At 42.8% G+C, this 23,823-nt stretch overlaps 1 protein-coding gene across 1 annotated transcript in view; it reads right to left on the minus strand.

Moving 5' to 3' along the window:
- LOC112218662 (proline-rich protein 5) overlaps positions 1 to 23,823 on the minus strand; it is a 56,322-nt gene that overhangs the window by 4,521 nt on the left and 27,978 nt on the right. The window contains 3 exon segments of the mRNA XM_024379656.2: positions 15,907 to 15,987; positions 16,104 to 16,229; positions 18,111 to 18,238. Coding sequence (XP_024235424.2) covers positions 15,907 to 15,987; positions 16,104 to 16,229; positions 18,111 to 18,238 — 335 coding nt within the window.

The following is a 23,823-nucleotide window of genomic DNA, read 5'->3' on the forward strand; positions in this document are numbered from 1 at the left end:
GGAACTGAGCCAGATACACATTCAATTAGCACTAAGGTGTGAAGTAAAAGGTCTTCGGTCCCAACAAGTGTCAAGAGTCTTTGAAGCGTCCTCTGAAGCCCCCTCCTGCTGTTCAAAGACCATTCACTGGCATTTTCTACAAGCAAACTGCCTCCAGAAATAAAAGCTTCTCCTGTTGCCTGCTGCACCGCTGCTTGGGTTCCCCCTGGCGATCTGTTCACTGTCTGCCCTGGCCTGTCTCTGTCTCCCCCTGTCTGGTACAGGTACCTCCACCACACTCACCCCTCTCGCCTCCTGCACACATGCACTGTTGGGGCGAGTGACTCTGAACTTACAATGGCTAGCCCCAGGTCGTTATATATATTTTTTAATTATTGTGCATTTTGTTATTTGCCTCATGACTCCTGCATACTTTGTTGACTACAAACTTTCTTTACCCAACCATGGGACAGACTGTTTGTTCCCACAGTCGGGACTCTGACTCTCTATTGGTTACATGGACTTTTGGCCTCCCGTCCTATTCTAACCACCTCTCGCCGACTTTGTATTCAAGTTACCTGATGAAATTGCTGTACAATATGATCTGGTTGCCACCTGATGCACATTCAGATGTCATAAAATCAGCACTGTAGAGTTCTCCCTTTTATTTATTTTTTATATTTAACCTTTATTTAACCAGGTAGGCCAGTTTTCATTTACAACTGCGACCTGGCCAAGATAAGGCATAGCAGTGCGACAAAAACAACACAAAGTTACACATGAACAAACGTACAGTCAATAACACACGAAAAAAGACAAATAGAAAGAATCGTTGTACAGTGTGTGCAAATGTAGGACAGTAGGGAGGTAGACAATAAATAGGCCATAGAGGCGAAAATAATTACAACTTAGCATTAATACTGGAGTGATATACAGTGGGGAGAACAAGAATTTGATACACTGCCGATTTTGCAGGTTTTCCGACTTACAAAGCATGTAGAGGTCTGTAATTTTTATTATAGGTACACTTCAACTGTGAGAGACGGAATCTAAAACAAAAATCCAGAAAATCACAATGTATGATTTTTAAGTAATCAATTTGCAAATTATTGCATGACATAAGTATTTGATCACCTACCAACCAGTAAGAATTCCGGTTCTCACAGACCTGTTAGTTTTTCTTTAAGAAGCACTCCTGTTCTCCACGCATTACCTGTATTAACTGCACCTGTTTGAACTCGTTACCTGTATAAAAGACCTGTCCACACACTCAATCAAACAGACTCCAACCTCTCCACAATGGCCAAGACCAGGGAGCTGTGTATGGACATCAGGAATAAAATTATAGACCTGCACAAGGCTGGGATGGGCTACAGGACAATAGGCAAGCAGTTTGGTAAGAAGGCAACAACTGTTGGCGCAATTATTAGAAAATGGAAGAAGTTCAAGATGACGGTCAATCATCCTCGGTCTGGGGCTCCATGCAAGATCTCACCTCGTGGGGCATCAATGATCATGAGGAAGGTGAGGGATCAGCCCAGAACTACACGGCAGGACCTGGTCAATGACCTGAAGAGAGCTGGGACCACAGTCTCAAAGAAAACCATTAGTAACACACTACGCCGTCATGGATTCAAATCCTGCAGCGCACGCAAGGTCCCCCTGCTCAAGCCAGCACATGTCCAGGCCCGTCTGAAGTTTGCCAATGACCATCTGGATGATCCAGAGGAGGAATGGGAGAAGGTCATGTGGTCTGATGAGACAGAAATAGAGCTTTTTGGTCTAAACTCCACTCGCCATGTTTGGAGGAAGAAGAAGGATGAGTACAACCCCAAGACACCATCCCAACCGTGAAGCATGGAGGTGGAAACATCATTCTTTCAGGATGCTTTTCTGCAAAAGAGACAGGACGACTGCACTGTATTGAGGGGAGGATGGATGGGGCCATGTATCGCGAGATCTTGGCCAACAACCTCCTTCCCTCAGTAAGAGCATTGAAGATGGGTCGTGGCTGGGTCTTCCAGCATGACAACGACCCGAAACACACAGCCAGGGCAACTAAGGAGTGGCTCAGTAAGAAGCATCTCAAGGTCCTGGAGTGGCCTAGCCAGTCTCCAGACCTGAACCCAATAGAAAATCTTTGGAGGGAGCTGAAAGTCCGTATTGCCCAGCGACAGCCCCGAAACCTGAAGGATCTGGAGAAGGTCTGTATGGAGGAGTGGGCCAAAATCCCTGCTGCAGTGTGTGCAAACCTGGTCAAGAACTACAGGAAACGTATGATCTCTGTAATTGCAAACAAAGGTTTCTGTACCAAATATTAAGTTCTGCTTTTCTGATGTATCAAATACTTATGTCATGCAATAAAATGCAAATGAATTACTTACAATGTGATTTTCTGGATTTTTGTTTTAGATTCCGTCTCTCATAGTGTACCTATGATAAAAAAATTACAGACCTCTACATGCTTTGTAAGTAGGAAAACCTGCAAAATTGGCAGTGTATCAAATACTTGTTCTCCCCACTTTATGTGCAGATGATGATGTGCAAGTAGAGATACTGGGGTGCAAAAGAGCAAGGGGTAAATAATAATATGGGGATGAGGTAGTTGGGTGTGCTATTTACAGATTTACAGGCTGTGTACAGGTACAGTGATCGGTAAGCTGCTTTGACAGCTTATGCTTAAAGTTAGAGAGAGAGAAAAAGACACTCATTGGCAGCAGAGAACTGGAAGGAAAGTCGTTCAAAGGAAGTGTTGGCTTTGGAGATGACCAGTGCAATATACCTTCTGGAGCGCGTGCTACAGGTGGGTGTTGCTATGGTGACCAGTGAGCTGAGATAAGGTGGGGCTTTACCTAGCAAAGACTTATAGATGACCTGGAGCCAGTGGGTTTGGCGATGGATTTGTAGTGAGGCCCAGCCAACGAGAGCATAGAGGTCACAGTGGTGGGTAGTATATGGGGCTTTGGTGATAAAACAGACGCACTGTGATAGACTGCATCCAGCTTGCTGAGTAGTGTTGGGGGCTATTTTGTAAATGACATCACCAAAGTCAAGGATAGGTAGGATAGTCAGTTTTACGAGGGTATGTTTGGCGGCATAAGTGGAGGCTTTGTTGCGAAATAGGAAGCCGATTCTAGATTTAATTTTGATTTGGAGATGCTTAACGTGAGTCTGGAAGGAGAGTTTACAGTCTAACCAGACACCTAGGTATTTGCAGTTGTCCACATATTCTAGGTCAGAACCGTCCAGAGTAGTGATGCTAGTTGGGCGGGAGGGTGCGGGCAGCAATCGGTTGAAGAGCATGCACTTAGTTTTACTAGCATTTAAAAGCAGTTGGGAGGCCACGGAAGGAGTGTTGTATGGCGTTGAAGCTCGTTTGGAGGTTTGTTAACGCAAGAGAAGTGACACAATTTTCCCCTAGTTTAATATTGCCTGCTAACTTGGATTTCTTTTAACTAAATATGCAAGTTTATAAATATATACCTCTGTGTATTGATTTTTAGAAAGACATTGATGTTTATGGTTAGGTACATTCGTGCAACGATTGTGCTTTTTTCGCAAATGCGCTGTGCGAAGTTGGTCTTCACACAGTTCGCAACGAGCCAGGCGGCCCAAACTGCTGCATATAGCCTAACTCTGTTGCACAGAACGCAAGAGAAGTGACACAATTTCCCTAGTTATAAGAAATTCATGTTAGCAGGCAATATTAACTAAATATGCACGTTTAAAAATATATACTTGTGTATTGATTTTAAGAAAGGCGTTGATGTTTATGGTTAGGTACATATTGGTGCAACGACAGTGCTTTTTTCGTGAATGCGCTTGTTAAATAACCGTTTGGTGAAGTAGGCTATGATTCAATGATAAATTAACAGGCACCGCATCGATTATATACAACGCTGGACAAGCTAGATAAACTAGTAATATCATCAACCATGTGTAGTTAACTAGTGATTATGTTGAGATTGTTTGTTTTTATAAGATACATTTAATGCTAGCTAGCACCTTACCTTGGCTCCTTGCTGCACTCGCATAACAGATAGTCAGCCTGCCACGCAGTCTCCTCGTGGAGTGCAATGTAATCGGGCGTGATCGGTGTCCAAAAATGCAGATTACCGATTGTTATGAAAACTTGAAATCGGCCCTAATTAATCGGCCATTCCGATTAATCGGTTGACCTCTAGTCCACACCCACTTCCCTTTGTCCACCAAGCCGTCATATCGGCTTAGCACACCAGTGAAACGCCCCTATCATTTCTTTGTAACCATATCTACTTTTTGTTTGTTTATGTATTTCTGTGATTATTTAGTTAGTTAGTAAATAAATTATTAAGACAATTGATGTATGGATGATTCATAGTAAAGGCTGGGTTCGTGCAGATAACCAACAATTTACCACGTTTGGAATGAGACTAACATGAGGTAAAGAATAATGCATTAATTAGAAGACTAATTGATCAGATATTAAAATATCTGAAGAGTTTTATTAGGAAAATTATAACTTCGTAATCTAAAGATTTTCCTTGGTGGCCCGACTTCCTAGTTAATTACATTTACATTATTAATTTAATCACTGTTTGTTTTGTTCGATAAAGTTCTTTATGTCCCAAAAACTCAGTTTTGTTGACGCGTTTTAATCCACTGGCTCAATGGAGGTGCAGACGAATACATCCTAATAGTACAGGTAAAGTTCGTCGAAACATGTCAAACAATGTTTAGAATTAATCCTCAGGTTGTCTATTGTCTAAATAATCGGTAATATTTCAACCGGACAATAGCGTATTCAGTAGAAAGGAAAAAGAACGATGGGGTCGTCGTTCTATCGGTCATGCGTGCAAACGAGCTCTGCTTGATTCTGCATGCCACTTACAAAATGGTCTCATTCTTCCTAATTTTTCAGAAAACAAGCCTGAAACAATGTCTAAAGACTGTTGACATCTAGTGGAAGCCATAGAAACTGCAATCTGGGTCCTAACCATTTAGATACTCTATAGGCATTCAATTGAAAACTACAAACATCAAAACAATTCCACTTACTGGATGGATTTTCCTCAGGTTTTCGCCCGCCATATCAGTTCTGTTATACTCACAGACATTATTTTAACAGTTTTGGAAACTTTAGAGTGTTTTCTATCCAGTTTACTTTGGGCACGCTTCTCATCCAGATGTCAAAATACTGCCCCCAAGCCATAACAAGATGACAAACAACCTTGTTCTGAACACCTCCAATACAAAGGTCATGTGGTTTTGTAAGAAGAATGCCCATCTTCCCACAGGTGTGATTACTACCTCTGAGGGTTTAGAGCTTGATACAAGTACTTGGGAGTATGGCTAGATGGTGCACTGTCCTTCTCTCAGCACATAGCAAAGCTGCAGGCTAAAGTTAAATATAGACTGGGTTTCCTCTATTGTAATCGCTCCTCTTTCACCCCAGCTGCCAAACTAACACTGATTGACCATCCTACCCATGATCAGATGACCATCCTACCCATGATGGATTACGGAGACATAATTTATAGATCAGCAGGTAAGGGTGCTCTCGAGCGGCTAGATGTTCTTTACCATTCGGCCATCAGATTTGCCACCAATGCTCCTTATAGGACACATCACTGCACTCTATACTCTTCTATAAACTGGTCATCTCTGGATACCCGTCGCAAGACCCACTGGTTGATGCTTATTTATAAAACCCTCTTAGGCCTCACTCCCCCCTATCCGAGATATCTACTGCAGCCCTCATCCTCCACATGAAACACCCGTTCTGCCAGTCACAATCTGTTAATGGTCCCCAAAGCTGCAGATAGCGACAGGAATGAGCTGCAACAAACACTCAAACTGGACAGTTTTATCTCAATCTCTTCATTCAAGGACTCAATCATGGACACTCTTACTGACACTTGTGGCTGTTTTGTATGATGTATTGTTGTCTCTGCCTTCTTGACCTTTGTGCTGTTGACTTTTCCCAATAATGTTTGTACCATGTTTTTGTGCTGCTAACATGTTGTGTTGCTACCATGCTGTGTTGTCATGTTTTGATGCCTTGTTATGTTGTTGTCTTAGGTCTCTCTTTATGTAGTGTTGTGTCTCTCTTGTTGTGATGTGTGTTTTGTCCTATATTTACATTGTATTTATTTTTTAAATCCAAGGCCCCAGTCCCCGCAGGAGGCCATTTGCCTTCTGGTAGGCCATCATTGTAAATAAGAATTTGTTCTTAACTGACTTGCCTAGTTAAATGAAGGTTAAATCAACATGTTTAAATATGTTTTGACCATGACAGTTTACAATCCAGGGTCACTACAAGCAGTTTAGTCACCTCAACTTGCTCAGTTTCCACATGATTTATTACACAATTTAGTTGAGGTTTAGGGTTTAGTGAATGATTTGTCCCAAATACAATGCTTTTAGTTTTATAAATATTTAGGACTAACTTATTCCTTGCCATCCACTCTGAAACAAACTGCAGTCATTTCTGTCGCTGTAGTAGCTGACGTGTATAGTGTTGAGTCATCCACATACATAGACACACTGGCTTTACTCAAAAAAGTAGGGGGCTTAGACAGCTGCCCTGGGGAATTCCTGATTCTACCTGGATTATATTGGAGAGGCTTCCTTTAAAAAACACCCTCTGTGTTCTGTTAGACAGGCAACTCCTCATTTACAACACAGCAGAGGGTGTAAAGCCATAACACATATGTTTTCCCAGCAGCAGACTATGATCGATAATGTCAAAAGCCGCACTGAAGTCAAACAAACAAGCCCTCAAACTTTTGATCATCAATTTATCTCAGCCAATCATCAGTCATTTGTATGAGTACTGTGCTTGTTGAATGTCCTTCCCTGTAAGTGTGCTGAATGTCTGTTGTCAATTTGTTTACTGTAAAATAGTGTTATATATGGTCAAACACATTTTTTCCCAAAAGTTTACTAAGGCTTAGTAACAGGTTGATTGGTTGACTATTTGAGTCAGTAAAGGGGGCTTTACTATTCTTAGGTAGGGGAATTACTTTTGCTTCCCTCCAGGCCTGAGGGTAAACACTTTATAGTAGGCTTAAATAGAAAATATGGCAAATAGGAATGGAAATATCGTCCGCTATTATCCTCAGGAATTTTCCATCCAAATTGTCAGACACTGGTGGCTTGTCATTGTTGATAGACAACAACAAAAAATGTCACCTATTCCCCACTCACTTTACGGAATTCAAAATTACAATGCTTGTCTTTCCTAATTTGGTCAGATATACTTGGATGTGTAGTGTCAGCGTTTGTTCCTGGCTTGTCATGTGTAAATTAGCTAATCTTGCCAATGAAAAGATCATTCAAGTAATTCGCAATATTAGTTGTTTTAGTGAATCAATGAATGGTGGAGCTGATTTTGCTTTTTTCCCAAACATTTCAGTTAAGGTGCTCCAAAGCAATTTACTATCATTCTTTATGTAATTTATCTTTCTTTCATAATGTAGTTTCTTCTTATTTTTATTCAGTTTAGTTACATGATTTTTCAATTTGCTATACGTTTGCCTATCGGTTGTGCAGCAAGACTTATTTGACATTCCTTTTGCCTCATCCCACTCAACCACACCATTTTTCAATTCCTCATCAATACACAGGGATTTAACAGTTTTTACAGTAATTTCCTTAATAATGGGTGCATGCTTATTAGTAACTGGAATAAGCTATTTCATAATTATGTCAAGTGCAGCGCCTGTTTGTTCCTCATTACATGCCACGGACCAACAAATATTCTTTAAATCAACAACAGAGGAATCACTACAAAACTTATTGTATAAGTACACTATATTAGTACACTATATTAGTACACTTGTACACTATATTAGGCCCAGCCTCTGGACATTTGGTTTTCCTAGATATGGCTACTACATTGTGATCACTACAGCCAATGGACTTGGATACTGCTTTAAAGCACATTTCTGCAGCATTGGTAAAGATGTGAATACATTTTGATGATTTAATTCCTGTGCTGTTTGGAACTACCCTGGTAGGTTGACTGAGTGGGCAGCATTCCAAAATCATGGGAATTAATATGGAGTTGTCCCCCCCTTTGCTGCTTTAACAGCCTCCACTCTTCAGGGAAGGCTTTCCGCTACATGTTGGAACATTGCTGCAGGGACTTCCTTCCATTCAGCCACAAGAGCATTAGTGAGCATGAGGTCAGGCACTGGTGTTGGACGATTAGGCCTGGCTCGCAGTCGGAGATCCAATTCATCCCAAAGGTGTTTGATGAGGTTGAGGTCAGGGTTCTGTGCAGGCCAGTCAAGTTCTTCCACACCGATCTCGACAAACCATTTCTGTATGGACCTCGCTTCGTGCACAGAGGCATTGCTGTGCTGAAACAGGAAAGGGCCTTCCACAAACTGTTGACACAAAGTTGGAAGCACAGAATCGTCTAGAATGTCTTTGTATGCTGTAGCATTAAGATGTCCCTTCAATGGAACTATGGGGGCCTAGCCCGAACCATGAAATAAAGCCACAGACTTTGCTGACTTTGCTTCCAGAGGCAGTTTGGAACTCGGTAGTGAGTGTTGAAACCGAGGACAGCCGATTTGTACGTGCAACGCGCTTCAGCACTCAACGATCCCGTTCTGTGAGTTTGTGTGGCCCTCCACTTCGCGGCTGAGCCGTTGTTGCTCCTAGGCGTTTACACTTCACAATAACAGCATTTACAGTTGATCGGGGCAGAAATTTGACGAACTGAATTGTTGCAAAGCCGGCATCCTGTGACGGTGCCACCGAGCTCTTCAGTAAGGCCATTCCACTGCCAATGTTTGTCTATGGAAATTGCATGGATGTGTGCTCGATTTTATACACCTGTCAGCAACGAGTGTGGCGCAAATAGCCGAATTCATTCATTTGAAGGGGTGTCCACATACTTTTGTGTATATATAGATTATTAATGTGTAGTTACATGTATTTACACCAAGGAATGTGAGTCTCATACAACTGCATGATATCTGGGTATTGTGCCACCCAGCTTTCTCTTTTAAACGTACTGTTCATGTTTGTTTCCAGTGCTAAGTATAAAGTACCAGTCAGAGGTTTGGACACAACTCATTCAAGAGTTTCTATTTTTACTATTTTCTACATTGTAGAATAATCGTAAAGACATCAAAACTATGAAATAACACATATGGAATCATGAAAAAATCTTAAAGTGTTAAACAAATCAAAATATATTTTATATTTGAGATTCTTCAAAGTAGCCACCCTTTGCCCAGATGATAGCTTTGCACGCTCTCGGTATTCTCTCAACCAGCTTCATGAGGTGGTCACCTGGAATGCATTTCAGTTAACAGGTGTGCCTAGTTAAAAGTTAATTTGTGGAATTTCTTTCCTTCTGAATGTGTTTGAGCAAATCAGTTGTGTTGTGAGAAGGAATGGTTGGTATACAGGCAATAGCCCTATTTGGTAAAAGACCAAGTCCATATTATGGTTCGAACAGCTCAAATAAGCAAAGCGAAATGACAGTCCATCTCTACATTAAGACATGAAGGTCAGTCAATCAATTTTGAAAGTTTCTTCAAGTGCAGTCGCAAAAACCATCAAGCGCTATAATGAAACTGGCTCACACGAGGACCGCCACAGGAAAGGAAGACCCGGAGTTACTTCTGCTACAGAGGATAAGTTAATTAGAGTTACCAGCCTCATAAATTGCAGCCCAAATAAATGCTTCACAGAGTTCACAAGTAACAGATACATCTCAACATCAACTGTTCAGAGGAGACTGTGTGAATCAGGCCTTCATGGTCAAATTGCTGCAAAGAAACCACTACTAAAGGACACCAATAAGAAGAAGGTACTTGCTTGGGCCAAGAAACATGAGCAATGGACATTAGACCAGTGGAAATCTGTTCTTTGGTCTGATGAGTCTAAATTTGAGATTTTTGGTTCCAACCTCTGTGTCTTTATGAGATGCAGAGTAGGTGAGCGGATGATCTCGCATGTGTGGTTCCCACCATGAAGCATGGATGAGAAGGTGTGATGGTGTGGGGGTGCTTTTCTGGTGACACTGTCAGTGATTTATTTAGAATTCCAGGCACACTTAACCAGCATGGCTACCACAGCATTCTGCAGCGATACGCCATCCCATCTGGTTTGTGCTTAGTGGGACAATCATTTGTTTTTCAACAGGACAATGACCCAACACACCTCCAGGCTGTGTAAGGGCTATTTGACCAAGAAGGAGATGGATGGAGTTCTGAATCAGATGACCTGGCCTCCACAATCACCCAACCTCAACCCAATTGAGATGGTTTGGGATGAGTTTGACCGCAAAGTGAAGGAAAAGCAGCCAAGAAGTTCTTAGCATATGTGGGAACTCCTTTAAGACTGTTGAAAAAGCATTCCAGGTGAAGCTGGTGGAGAGAATGCCAAGAGTGTTCAAAGCTGTCATCAAGGCAAATGGTGGCTACTTTGAAGTATCTCAAATATAAAATATATTTTGATTTGTTTAACACTTTTGGTTACTACAGGATTCCATATGTGTTATTTCATAGTTTTGTTGTCTTCACTATTATTCTACAATGTAGAAAATAGTACAAATAAAGAGAAACCCTTGAATGAGTAGGTGGGTCCAAACTTTTTTTGACAGTGTGATTGTGTCAGTTTTACTCTGTTATATATGTGTTTTTACATGTTCATTTATCGATTGATTAATCTTATGCAATACAAAGATAAAACAATACAAAAAATAAATAAACTAATTCAATCAGTTACTTATATTTATTGCATCCATTACTGAAATGGTTGTTCCAGTTTAAATGGTTTAGCTAGTCTCCTTTATCAATGTTCCTAACCATGACAGTCATTCTGAATGCAGGTTGTGGGTGAATAAAGATTCCAACTGTTGGATGTCCTAACTCTGGCTGGATTCCAATAGGAATTATACATCACTTTGCAAGCCAGCATAATGTGACTTGCAGGCCTGATGTGGCCTGTAAACCAGGAGGTTCCAAACACCACTTTGTTAGGTTAAAACATGGCCATCAGAGTAAGGCCTTATGGTGTACAGTGCATTCGGGAAGTATTTAGAACCCTTGCCTTTTTCCACATTTTGTACTTTACAGCCTTATTCAAAAATTGATTAAATACATTTTTCCCTCATAAAAGTACACATAATACCCCATAATAACAAAGCAAAAACATTTTTAGAAAGTTTTGCAAATGTATTAAAAATAAAAAACTGAAATACCACTGTAATGGGAACTGTAATGTTTGTGCTTTTCTTACATACAATTTTTTGATTCAAGAGCACATAAAGAACATGTACCATATATTTTAAGAGTGTGAATAAGTATACCATTTGGATTAAGTCACACAAAAACAACAGAAACAAACAAAAAGCCCAGAAATGACAGAATAAGACCTGTACGACATGTCAGAAACTCTGATCAGACACCTTCATACCTATGCTGTCTATGCTGCAAGATTGATGTAATTCTCTCCATGTCAGCAAGTTCCCTGCATTGACCTAACCACATATCTTTTGAGGGTGTAAATTCATTTTTCCATCATTTTGTTACACATTTCCTTGCTGCTGCTAAAAGAACATCTATCTCTTTAAGTGGAAAGGAGTGGAGTGTTTCCACAGGAACAATACCTAGAAGGAGATGACATGGGTCTGGTTGAATAATAATACCTGTGATGTCCTGTACAACATGGAAAACTTCATACCAAAAAGACTGGATTTTCAGACATTGCCAAAATATATGTAATAAAGTACCTATTTGTCCACACTGCCTCCAACACTTTGCTGATATTCCTTTTTTAATTTTATTAAGTTTATAAGGGCTCATAAAAAAACGATGTAGTACTTTGAATTGAAACTCCCTTGTTCGGTTACACGTAGAGTGGCTTTATATACTGTTTTCCATATGTTCCCCCAGCTCTCCTCTGATATCTGAACCTGTAATTCAACCTGCCATGAGTTCCTAAGATTATCTATTCATGTGCTGTTCTAATAAACAATTTCTGTGTTCATGCAAGTGGCTGACTGTACAAATCCTCACTATCAGTAGCTGCAATTTGGCGGTACACCCAGACCTTGTTTTGATAACGAACAAAAGATATCTCAATTTCAAGGTCTCAGCTTACAGAGAAGAAGCCTCATGAGGTATTGGTCTGTCACATGTTATGAACCAGTACTGACCTGTCACATGAATGAAACAAAGCGGTAATGATGAATTAATTATGCTAAATCATGCAAATATAACATATAAATATAACATAAGGTCTTTTTGGAACCCTTCCCCAAATGTCTGTGTATAGCCGTATATAAGACACCTGCTGGATCTGCCCAGGCAGAGTTTCTGATTGACATGTGTACTATGGTGCATCGAGTTGGTTGGAACCTCTGCAGCGCGCTGACAATAAATAATGATTAATTTAAGATTGACTTTGAAAGTCCCTGTGTAAGAATTTCCACAACACCACATTTCCATAAGTATTCAGACCCTTTACTCAGTACTTTGTTGAAGCACTTTTGGCAGCGATTACAGCCTTGAGTCTTCTTGGATATGATGCTACAAGCTTGGCACACCTGTATTTGGGGAGTTTCTCCCATTCTTCTCTGCAGATCCTCTCAAAATCTGTCAGGTTGGATGGGGAGCGTAGCTGCACAGCTATTTTCAGGTCTCTCCAGAGATTTTCGATCGGGTTCAAGTCTGTGCTCTGGCTGGGCCACTCAAGGACATTTAGAGACTTGTCCCAGAAGCCACTCCTGCGTTGTCTTGGCTGTGTGCTTATGGTCGTTGTCCTGTTAGAGGGTGAACTTTCACCCAGTCTGAAGTCCTGAACGCTCTGGAGCAGGTTTTCATCAAGAATCTCTCTGTACTTTGCTCCGTTCATCTTTCCCTCGATCCTGACTAGTCTCCCAGTCACTGCCGCAGAAAGAAAATTCCCACAGCATGATGCTGCCAACACCATGCTTCACAGTAGGGATGGTGCCTGGCTTCCTCCAGACGTGACGCATGGCACTCAGGTCAAAAAGTTCGATCTTGGTTTCATCAGACCAGAGAATCTTGTTTCTCATGATCTGAGTCCTTTGGGTGTCTTTTGAGCAAACTCCAAGCGGGCTGTCATGTGCCTTTTACTGAGGAGTGGCTCCGTCTGGCTACTCAACCATAAAGACCTGATTGGTGGAGTGCTGCAGAGATGGTTGTCCTTCTGGAAGGTTCTCCCATCTCCACAGAGGAACTCTGGAGCTCTGTCAGAGTGGCCATAGGGTTCTTGGTCACTTCCCTGACCAATGCCCTTCTCCCCCAATTGCTCAGTTTGGCCAGGCGGCCAGCTCTAGGAAGAGTCTTGGTGGTTCCAAAGTTCTTCCATTTAAGAATGATGGAGGCCCTGTGTTCTTGAGACCTTCAAAACTGCAGATATTTTTTGGAACCCTTCCCCAGATCTGTGCCTCGACAAAATGCTGTCTCGGAGCTCTACAGACAATTCCTTCGACCTCATGGCTTGGTTTTTGCTCTGACATGCTGTCAACTGTGGGACCTTAGGTGGGTGCCTTTCCAAATTATGTCCAATCAATTGAATTCACCATAGGTGGACTCCAATCAAGTTATAGAAACATCTCAAGGATGATCAATGGAAACAGGATGCACCTGAGCTCAATTTCGAGTCTAATAGGAAAGGGTCTGAATACTTATGTAAATGCATATATTTTGTTACATTTGCAAACATTTCTAAAAACCTGTTTTTTCGCTTTCTTGTTATGGGGATTGCTGAGGAAAAAAAATAATGGAATCCATTTTAGAATAAGGCTGTAACGTAACAAAATGTGGAAAAAGTCAAGGGGTCTGTGTGCTTACCGAATGTACTGTATGTATTGTCATAAACAATTTAATTTGAATGACAATATTCGCCTGCAGTAGGACCTGACTTGGTGAAGTCCACAGGACAATAAATGAACAAATTCAACAACCATGTCTTTTTCACTAACAAATACAGTCATGGGTGGTATATCTGCGATTCACCCGAAAGGCAAGGCACATTGGGAAATTATATTGGAGGCGTGGCTTAGTGGGGGCATGGCTTTCAATTAGTTATTTTTGGCCACCAGTGAGTATAAGTGTTGTACCAGTTGAAGTGATGTACGGTTATGTTAATTCAAGTTGAGCATGTCTGCTGCCAGTTCTGAAGTCTTTATAAATGCTGACATGAGATCATTCGATGATAGGAGATCCCGTACAGGGAAGAAATTAAATCTACTTTCACCTCTGTGTATATTACTGTGTAGTAGGATTGGAGCAGACCAACAACCAGACCAGGCATCATCAAGACCCAAAACAGCACGCACCTGAGCGAGATGGCCGGGATGAACCTAGGAGCGATGTGCTGCTACAACACGGTGAGGCTAAAGCTGATCCCCAACAAGGAGGCTGCTGAGGACGGAGCCACCAATCGCCAAGGAGCAGCAACAGCAACCATAACCGCCAGACCAGAAACCATGGCCCGCCTGGAATTCAGCAGGAACTGCCTGGTGAAACCCCAGGGGCCACAGGAATCATTTTAAGCCAGTTTCAAGACCCCCCAATCACTGGAACAGTTTTGGTAAAAATTCAGAGATTGTAAAGATTCAGCCTCATTTAACAGAATCAGAGCATACCTCCTTTCCGACACAGAATCCAAGATAGTTACGGTACGGTTAACAATGAATGCATCCAGGCCTATGACATGCATGTTTGGTTAAGCAGGTTCGCCACCCTCAAGTCAGTGGCAAGGAGGGTCCTGGACTGCTGCACAAAAATGGCTGGTCCAGTTAAGACAACACCCAACCTGAGTGGGCAGAGTCCAACACCTCCCAAGCACCATCACGCTGGGGAACAACAGAGTCTCCGTCCACTACTACGGCATGACCAAACTGTGCAGGAACTGGACCATCTGGCCGAGGCCTGCACAGCCATCATCTGCAAGATCTGTAAAGACAAGCATCCCAACTCAGACTGTACCTCCACACGCCCCTGCAACCTGTGCGGGATAGGCGGCCACCTACTTCAGAACCTGCCCCAGTTCCTATGCCGGCAGAGCAAGGGACAGCGCCACCAACCCTAACCCAAATCCCAACCCCACCAACCCACTCCGCCAGACAACGAAGATCCAGAACCAGACCTTTCCACAGGTAATGCCCAACCCACTTCCCAATATGTCCCACTCCACCCAAGACCTTCCAGAAACAGCCCCTACCCCTGCCGGCCCCTCTATCTCTGCCCCATCCCAACAAATCCCTTCCTAGCCACCTCCACTCCCATTAAACCCCAGGTCAAAAATTACCAAATGATAACTCCTCCCCCTGCTTCTTAGTGGCCCAGATCCATCCTCCTTAGCCCTCCCTACCCATAATCCCGCATAGCAGCAAGCTAGCCTCAGCCCTGACCCCTCGAACCCTCCAAACCGTCTTCACCCCTCCCAGCACCCTCAATTCTATCACCAAGTCAGTACAGGGGGCCACGAGGTAATCAGTGGGGAGGCACGCCAAGACCTGTGAACAGCCAAGAACCACCCAACAACACAAACGACCTGGTAGAGACCCCTCACCGACCTCTGCAATGAAATGATCAAACATAGACCTGGTTCAGACTAAAGATCACACCTTCAAGTGTGGACCCATATAGACACGGGCCCAGTGTTTAACACTGAAGAATTTGCTGTGTATGATTGACTCAGCTCTCTGGCCTGTTGGTTTTCTTCTATAGTGTGTGATATGCGTGACTTCAGTTGTTTACTGGGCTGTAATCGAGGCTGACATGACAGAACTGACAGCTCTGGTCTGGTCTTGAAAGATAATGAGATATCTGGCAAGACCACATGGCCTCCCACAAACACACACACACACACATACACACACACACACTTAGCAGATAAACGCCATGCTAGCAAACAGGTGTGTGTTTGCTTGTGTTTGTAACTCACCTGACACCTTCATTGAGGACATAGAGTTCATTGTCAGCCAGACCTTTCTTCTGGAAGACGGCAATGACAGCATTGTGGATGCTAGGGGACACACACACAAACATCAACATGTACCACTCAGATTCCATTTAACCATTAAATTATATTTAATATTCATCTCAAGCACAGACCACATGCATGGTCAGGCTGCAGCATACCTGTTCCAGGTAGAGTTGGCCCCAGCCCTCTTCTGTTTCTCTCCTCTCTCCTCCGGTGATCCCTTCTCACTCTTTCCTAGCTCACTAAGACTGGGAGAGCTCATCAACTTCAGCCTGTGTAGAGTTCTCATGACGGAAGAGAGGGAGGGAGAGAGAGAAAGACAACAGACTAAGCATTGAGCTACAGCAAAGACAAGAAACTGAACAAGAAAGAGATCATTCAAATAGGGGAATAGAGAGAGGGGTGGGGGTGTGAAGAGAAGCGAAGAGTATGAACCAAGAGTGTAAAGTGAAAGACGGAAGAGAGACTGTGCATCTGGCCGAGGCAGAGACCAGAGCAGAAGACTCAATGTGACACTGAGGAGAAGAGAGAGAGGGGTGAGGGGAGGAGGAAGAAGGAGGGGCCATGGTCTGTAACTATTGCTTATTGTCTGAGGTCTCAGGAGAAAAAAAACAATACCATTTCCTTGCTCTACCCCTCCCCTGGCTGGAGCGGAATTAGTGGAATGGTATGAAATACATCAAACACATGGTTTATTATGAGCCGTCCTCCCCTCAGCAGCCTCCACTGATACACACATATATGCAGACATACAAATACAATAAATTCATTCACAGCACAAAATCAAATGTATATGGGACTGCAGAGAAAGGGAACTACAATTATTTTTTGCTGTTTACCTGATAGCGACACCATGAGCTTAACAGGAAGAAGTCTAGCTCTTTGACAACAAAAACAGGGACCGGAAACAGTGACACAATAAGGCACAATGAGAGACGGTTTCCTGCATGGTAGGGGATGTATCGCGGGTCAAAAGATGCAACGAGACAAGCTAGGATAAAGGAAGTAGCCTCGCTGGGCTTCTAGGCTCTCCTGTTAGAAACACAAGACAGTTTGAGGTTAAAAACAGATCTAGGATCAGATTACCCAACCCCCAATCGTAACCTTAAGCGGTCGTAGGATGAAAACGATCTGACCCTGTATCATTGGTTATGAGCAACACGGTCGGGAATGAGACGAGAAAGCAATGCTCTGATGGGAGAAAGACTAAAAAGACAGAGGTGGAAATTACCGCACAGAAAATAGATAAAATACAGTGATATGATTAGTGAGGGCAGTTAAAGGGTTGAAGTCTGGTTGGTTAGAAGGTTAGAGGTTGTCTGATTGGTGAAACAGATTGAAAATGTGTATTCTGATCGGTGGAGGGGTTAAAGTACAGTGTGAATAAATGCTTGTGTTTCTGGTCAAACTCACACAGTCCAGGAGAAGTCTGCTGACACCAGACCACTGAACAATAGACCTTTTCAACACCCCACTCCCACTCTCACAGACACAGGAACACACACAGGCATGGAGTACGCATAGGCATTTGGATAGACATAGAAACAAGCTCATACACACCAGCATGCACACACACACACACACACATACACAAGCACACACACACTCAAACACAAACACTACACACACAGGGTGTAACCACATTTTCTGTGCTGTTCTGATCTCTCTCTGTGTGTTTCACTATACCTCAACTCACAAAACCCCACACTCAGTCTCTTCTTTTGATTACTCCCTTTAGCCATTCCTGCAGAACTTTTCAGTAATAACTGATGAAACAACTCAGCAATGTTGCGTAAGGCCAGCAAAATGTTACACACAGACAATGAATCAAAGTTCAAATACCCATTAGCCAATAGGCCAGATGTGTTGCACACTTATACAATCCTTAGAGGGAGTAGGGACAGGTGGGTAAGGATTGGATAACTATAAGCAATATGCTCAAATCTTACCCGTTGACATGCAAACTGGAGTTTCTGCCCTATCGCTTACACCCATCTTTTTTTATTTCCAGTTATTGCATGTTAGGTGTACTATTGAGATGGCAGGGCAACTCTCCGTAGTATCATCTGCCATCCACTACATAAGAAATCGGGCTTGGGGTTGATTTCAGACTGGCTATAGTTTTATGACCACCCTGAATGTTAATCCTTGGAGTTGATCCTCACCTCCTGATTGGATGATCGCTATTGTCCACATCATGGCTTGGGGGCGGGGCTGAGAAGGTGGTGAAGTTGAGTGACAGGGGCCGGGGGGAGGGGCGAGAGCCGTGCCGCCGACGGAGTCCATCCAACATCTGTCAAAGGAAACATTGAGAAAACAACAACATAAAAATGAACCAACAAGAAACTTCAAGAAACCCTTGACTCGCCAGGGTCTTTCTATTCAGGGTGGGGTCAGGGTGCAAAGTGACAAAGCATGCTCAGAAAGAACCATATTATACGAACAGGCATTCCTCTTCATCATATAGAATAAGGAATTGATTGTGTCTGTCAACTTAATATTGTATAGATTATTATTATTATTGTCACAGCAGCTAGCCAACCAAGAAACATTCAACACACGGAAAGAGAGAGAGTAGTCAAAACCACAATGAACTCTGAACGACCTCTCGATACTGTTGATATAGCAGCCTATCATTTGAGACGTGTAACAACAGTGGAATTTTGAAATCAAAAGGGTGTGTAAGGCTTACTCAATACTCATACAAACTCATTCAGTCTACACACACAGAGATGCATGCAGGCACAAACACACGCAAACACACACACATACACACAAGGCCAGTTCCAGGCATAAGCGGTCGCAAAATGGGTAGGTTTGCAGGAAATTAGCTGTAACATTGCACAATACTTCTCTCCGCCCATGGCAGAACGTGTAGAATTGCAAGATTTAAAAAAATGTCCTCTCCACCATCAAGAGGGGGCCACAATTTGGCTGTAAAAAAATACAAAATAAATACCATTGCTAAATAATTTATGGAAATACTTGTAGATATAAATACATTTGACCTGATGCTTATTGGTCTATAGATTAATTTGCATAATTTTGTGGAAGTAATTTATTATTATTTTTTTTAACCTTTATTTAACCAGGTAGGCTAGTTGAGAACAAGTTCTCATTTACAACTGCGGCCTGGCCAAGATAAAGCAAAGCAGTGTGACACAAACAACAACACAGAGTTACACATGGAATAAACAAACATACAGTCAATAATACAATAGAGAAAGTCTATATACAGTGTGTGCAAATGAGGTAGGATAAGGGGGGGGTGAGGCAATAAATAGGCCATAGGGGTGAAATTATTACAGTATGGCAAATTAAACACTGGGGTGATAGATGTATAGAAGATGAGTGTGCAAGTAGTGGTGCTGCGGTGCAAAGGAGCAAATAAAATCAAATAAATAACAATATGGTGATGAGGTATCTGGATGGGCTATTTACAGATTGGCTATGTACATGTGCTATGATCTGTGAGCTAGTGAGGGAGATATGAGTCTCCAGCTTCAGTGATTTTTGCAGTTTGTTCCAGTCATTGGCAGCAGAGATTTGGAAGGAAAGGCGGCCGAAGGAGGAATTGGCTTTGGGGGTGACAAGTGAAATATACCTGCTGGAGCGCGTGCTGCGGGTGGGTGCTGCTATGGTGACCAGTGAGCTGAGATAAGGCGGGTATTTACCTAGCAACAATTTATAGATGACCTGGAGCCAGTGTGGTAGCCAGGTGGAACGCATGGCCAGAAAAATGCTTTTTGAAATTCTCAATTATCGTAGATTTATCGATGGTGACAGTGTTTCCTAGCCTCAGTGCAGTGGGCAGCTGGGAGGAGGTGCTCTTATTCTCTATGGACTTTACAGTGTCCCAGAACTTTTTGGAGTTTGTGCTACAGGATGCAAATTTCTGTTTGAAAAAGCTAGCCTTTGCTTTCCTGCCTGTGTATTGGTTCCTAACTTCCCTGAAAAGTTGCATATCGCGGGGGCTATTCGATGCTAATGCAGAATGCCACAGGATGTTTTTGTGCTGGTCAAGGGCAGTCAGGTCTGGAGTGAACCAAGGGCTATATCTGTTCCTGGTTCAACATTTTTTGAACGGGGCATGCTTATTTAAGATGGTGAGGAAGACACTTTTAAAGAACAACCAGGCATCCTCTACTGACAGGATGAGGTCAATATCCTTCCAGGATACCTGGGCCTGGTCGATTAGAAAGTGTCTTAGGGAGCGTTTGATAGTGATGAGGGGTGGTCGCTTGACCGCAGAGCCATTACGGACACAGACAATGAGGCAGTGATCGCTGAGATCCTAGTTGAAGACAGCAGAGGTGTATTTGGAGGCCATGTTGGTTAGGATGATATCTATGAGGGTGCCCGTGTATACGGATTTGGGGTTGTACCTGGTGGGTTCATTGATAATTTGTGTGAGATTGAGAGCATCGAGCTTAGATTGTAGGATGGCCGGGGTGTTAAGCGTGTCCCAGTTTAGGTCACCCAACAGCATGAGCTCAGAAGATAGATGGGGGGCAATCAATTCATTGTCCAGGGCACAGCTGGGTGCATAAGGTGGTCTAAAGCAAGCGGCTACGGTAAGAGACTTGTTTCCAAAGAAGTGGATTTTTTTAAAGTAGAAGCTCAAATTGTTTGGGCACAGACCTGGATAGTAAGACAGAACTCTGCAGGCTATCCCTGCAAATTTCTTGTCAGAAAATGTTATAGTTAGGGATTGAAATTTCAGGGGTTTTGGTGGTCTTCCTAAGCCAGGATTCAGACACGGCTGGGACATCAGGGTTGGCAGAGTGTGCTAGGGCAGTGAATAAAACAAACTTAGCGAGGAGGCTTCTAATGTTAACATGCATGAAACCAAGTCTTTTACGGTTACAGAAGTCAACAAATGAGAGCGCCCGGGGAATGGGAGTGGAGCTAGGCACTGCAGGGCCTGGATTAACCTCCACATCACTAGAGGAACAGAGGAGGTGTAGGATAAGGGTATGGCTAAAGGATAAAAGAACAGGTAATCTAGTACGTTCAGAACAGAGAGTAAAAGGAGCAGATTTCTGGGCATGGTAGAATAGATTCAAGGCATAATGTACAGACAAAGGTATGATAGGATGTGAATACAGTGGGGGTACAGCTGTGCATAGAGTGATGATGAAAGAGATATTGTCTCTAGAAATATAATTTAAACCAGTTGATGTCACCGCATGTGTGGGAGGTGGAACTAAAGTGTTAACTAATGCGTATTGAGCAGGGCTAGAGGCTCTACAGTGAAATAAGGCAATAATTACTAACCAAAACAGCAATGGACAAGGCATATTGACGTTAGGGAGAGGCATGTGTAGCCGATTGATCATATTAGGCAGCTAGCGAGCCGGGGCCAGCAAGCTAACAGAAGGGCCTTTGAGGGACGTCGCAACGGAAGAAAGTCTGTTGTGGCCCCCTCGTGCTGTTACGTCGGCAGACGGATCAGCATGGCTCCGTGTGGTAAACCAGGCCAATTGGCAAAATAGGTATAGTGGCCAAAGAATTTGTCCGATGGGCCTCTTAAGCTAACAGTCCGATGCGCTCTAGACAGCTAGCTGGCCGCGGCAAGCAGGCTAGCGGATGTGCATTCAGGGGACGTCACAATGGAGGAGCCAGTTGAGAAACCCCCTCGGGTGAATCAAGTCGGTAGTCCAGTCATGATGGGTCGGTAGGGGTCCAGGCCAATCGGCAAACTAGGTATTGAAGCCCAAGGAGTGGCTGATGGACCTCTTCGGGAGATGGGCCTATCAGATGGGCCTAGCAAGGCTAGCTCCAGGCTAATTGCTTGTTGCTTCGGGACAGAGATGTGAGCCAGGAGTGGCCACTCGGATGGCAGCTAGCTAGTTGCGATGATCCAGGTGAAAAAAAGGTGCAGAGCTTGCGGTAGGAATCCAGGGATATGGAGAAAAATAAGTATGATTTGCTCTGGTTTGAGTCGCGCTGTGAAGACTGGCGAGAGTTGTCTGGGCTAAAGGTAGCTGATGACTGCTAGCATTGGCTAGCTGACTTCTGTTGGGGATTCCGGTTCAGAGGACGGATCAGCAGGGCTCCTTGTGGTAAACCAGGCCAATTGGCAAAATAGGTATAGTGGCCAAAAAAATTCTCCGCAATTTGTCCGACGAGCCTCTGAAGCTAACAGTGCTCTAGACAGCTAGCGGGCCGTGGCTAGCAGGCTAGCGGGTGGGCATTCAGGGGACATCGTGAAGGAGGAGCCAGTTGAAAAAAAATCCTTGACCGGAATTACGTCGGTAGTCCATTTGGCATATGTATTTTAATTAGCCTTCATGTATCTTACTTATCCAACACAACTATTACACACACAGCATACAAAGTATATTTTGATTAGTATTTCTACAGCAGCTGGTTGCTGCTGGAGTAAATCATTTCTCAACTGATAATTTAATGCTCGCCTCCGATTCACCATTTAAGTGTAGGCAACAGACTATCAGTGCATTAACATGTGAGCTGGAGGCATACTTAATTGTTTGAAACCGGCAAGTTTTACTTCATATTATGAGGCATGTCTACTTACCTTGCTTCAAAGTAGCCTATAGGCAAAATCTGACGATGGAGGCAATTATTTTATAAGTAGCCTACTTCATAGGCAGCATCTGTGTTTCAAGTTTATGGAAGCTTAGAATTTATCCTACAATTTTACCTATCTGAGTACTAGTTATGATTGAATATGCACATTTTCGTGGAACAGTTTCATTTCAATGATAATGTTTTCATTTCTACAAATCCCTGTCACTTAGTTAATCATACAAATCTACATTAAAGTGATAAAAATCATCTAAATTCAACAAATGTGAGACCACCAGCCTATGCCAGATAGACACATATATACACCTTGTAGGTGTATCCTAGTCATATCAGCAACTCATTCTTGCGGTTGTATCTTTAGATTCCACTTCTTTCTAAGTTTCTAATGGAGATTTTCTGTCAAATACAGAACCGCTCTCATTTTGGCAAATGTTTGAAAATGACGTTTTATTGGCTGCTTCATTACAGGAATAGCATATTCTGTTAAGAGGAATTACCATAATCTAAATGTGATTTCTGTCATTCTAAGCACCATGGATGGACCCCCTAATCGGTCATGTACCCAATGCATATGGGTCCGGTAAATCTCTCACAGAGTGCAAATTACACCATGACATTCAGGGAGTCTCTATTGAGTGCACTGCTTGAACACATTTTATGGGCCTAATAATAAAGACACGATTAAAATGGTAAAAATGAAATAGCTTTAATTGTGGTATGAACACAAACACTCAAGATATTTTCATCTGATCGTCAAACAAATCACTTCAAAAGTAGGCTACCTGGCACCTACTTCAAAAGTAGATCAGGTAGTGCATGTTCATCCACTCCAAAATAATACCATCACCCAAACTGCATGTATACTTGCCATTTGATCAATGGAAATAGACATCTGTTAACACCAAAAAGTGTTCCTAATGACATTCAATGTTTGTCATTGATTAGGCATACATAAATTGATGCGTCTTGCTGACAAATGTACCTTTTTTGTAGTCTGAAAGTCAGGACACCTGAAATGGGGCTGAAAATGTCCTGGGAAAAACAGGATGGTCACCCTAACACACATGGTCAACTTACTAGACTAGGCTACAATGTGTATTACCAGGAACTTCAAACAGGCCTACCGGTAGCCAGTGATGTAGTGGTGAAAAAATAGGTGGTTAAACTCTGATTGCTGGTTGTGGTGAAAAAAGTAATGCTCCCTATACTTTCAATGCATACTTTCCTGTGGGCCAGCTAAGGAGTATTGGTGTCTCTGAGGGGTCTTTGTCCTGGTTTGGTAACTACCTCTCTCAAAGAGTGCAGTGTATAAATTCAGAACATCTG

The sequence above is a fragment of the Oncorhynchus tshawytscha genome, linkage group LG19 (assembly GCF_018296145.1).
Source record: "Oncorhynchus tshawytscha isolate Ot180627B linkage group LG19, Otsh_v2.0, whole genome shotgun sequence".
Lineage (NCBI taxonomy): Eukaryota > Metazoa > Chordata > Actinopteri > Salmoniformes > Salmonidae > Oncorhynchus > Oncorhynchus tshawytscha.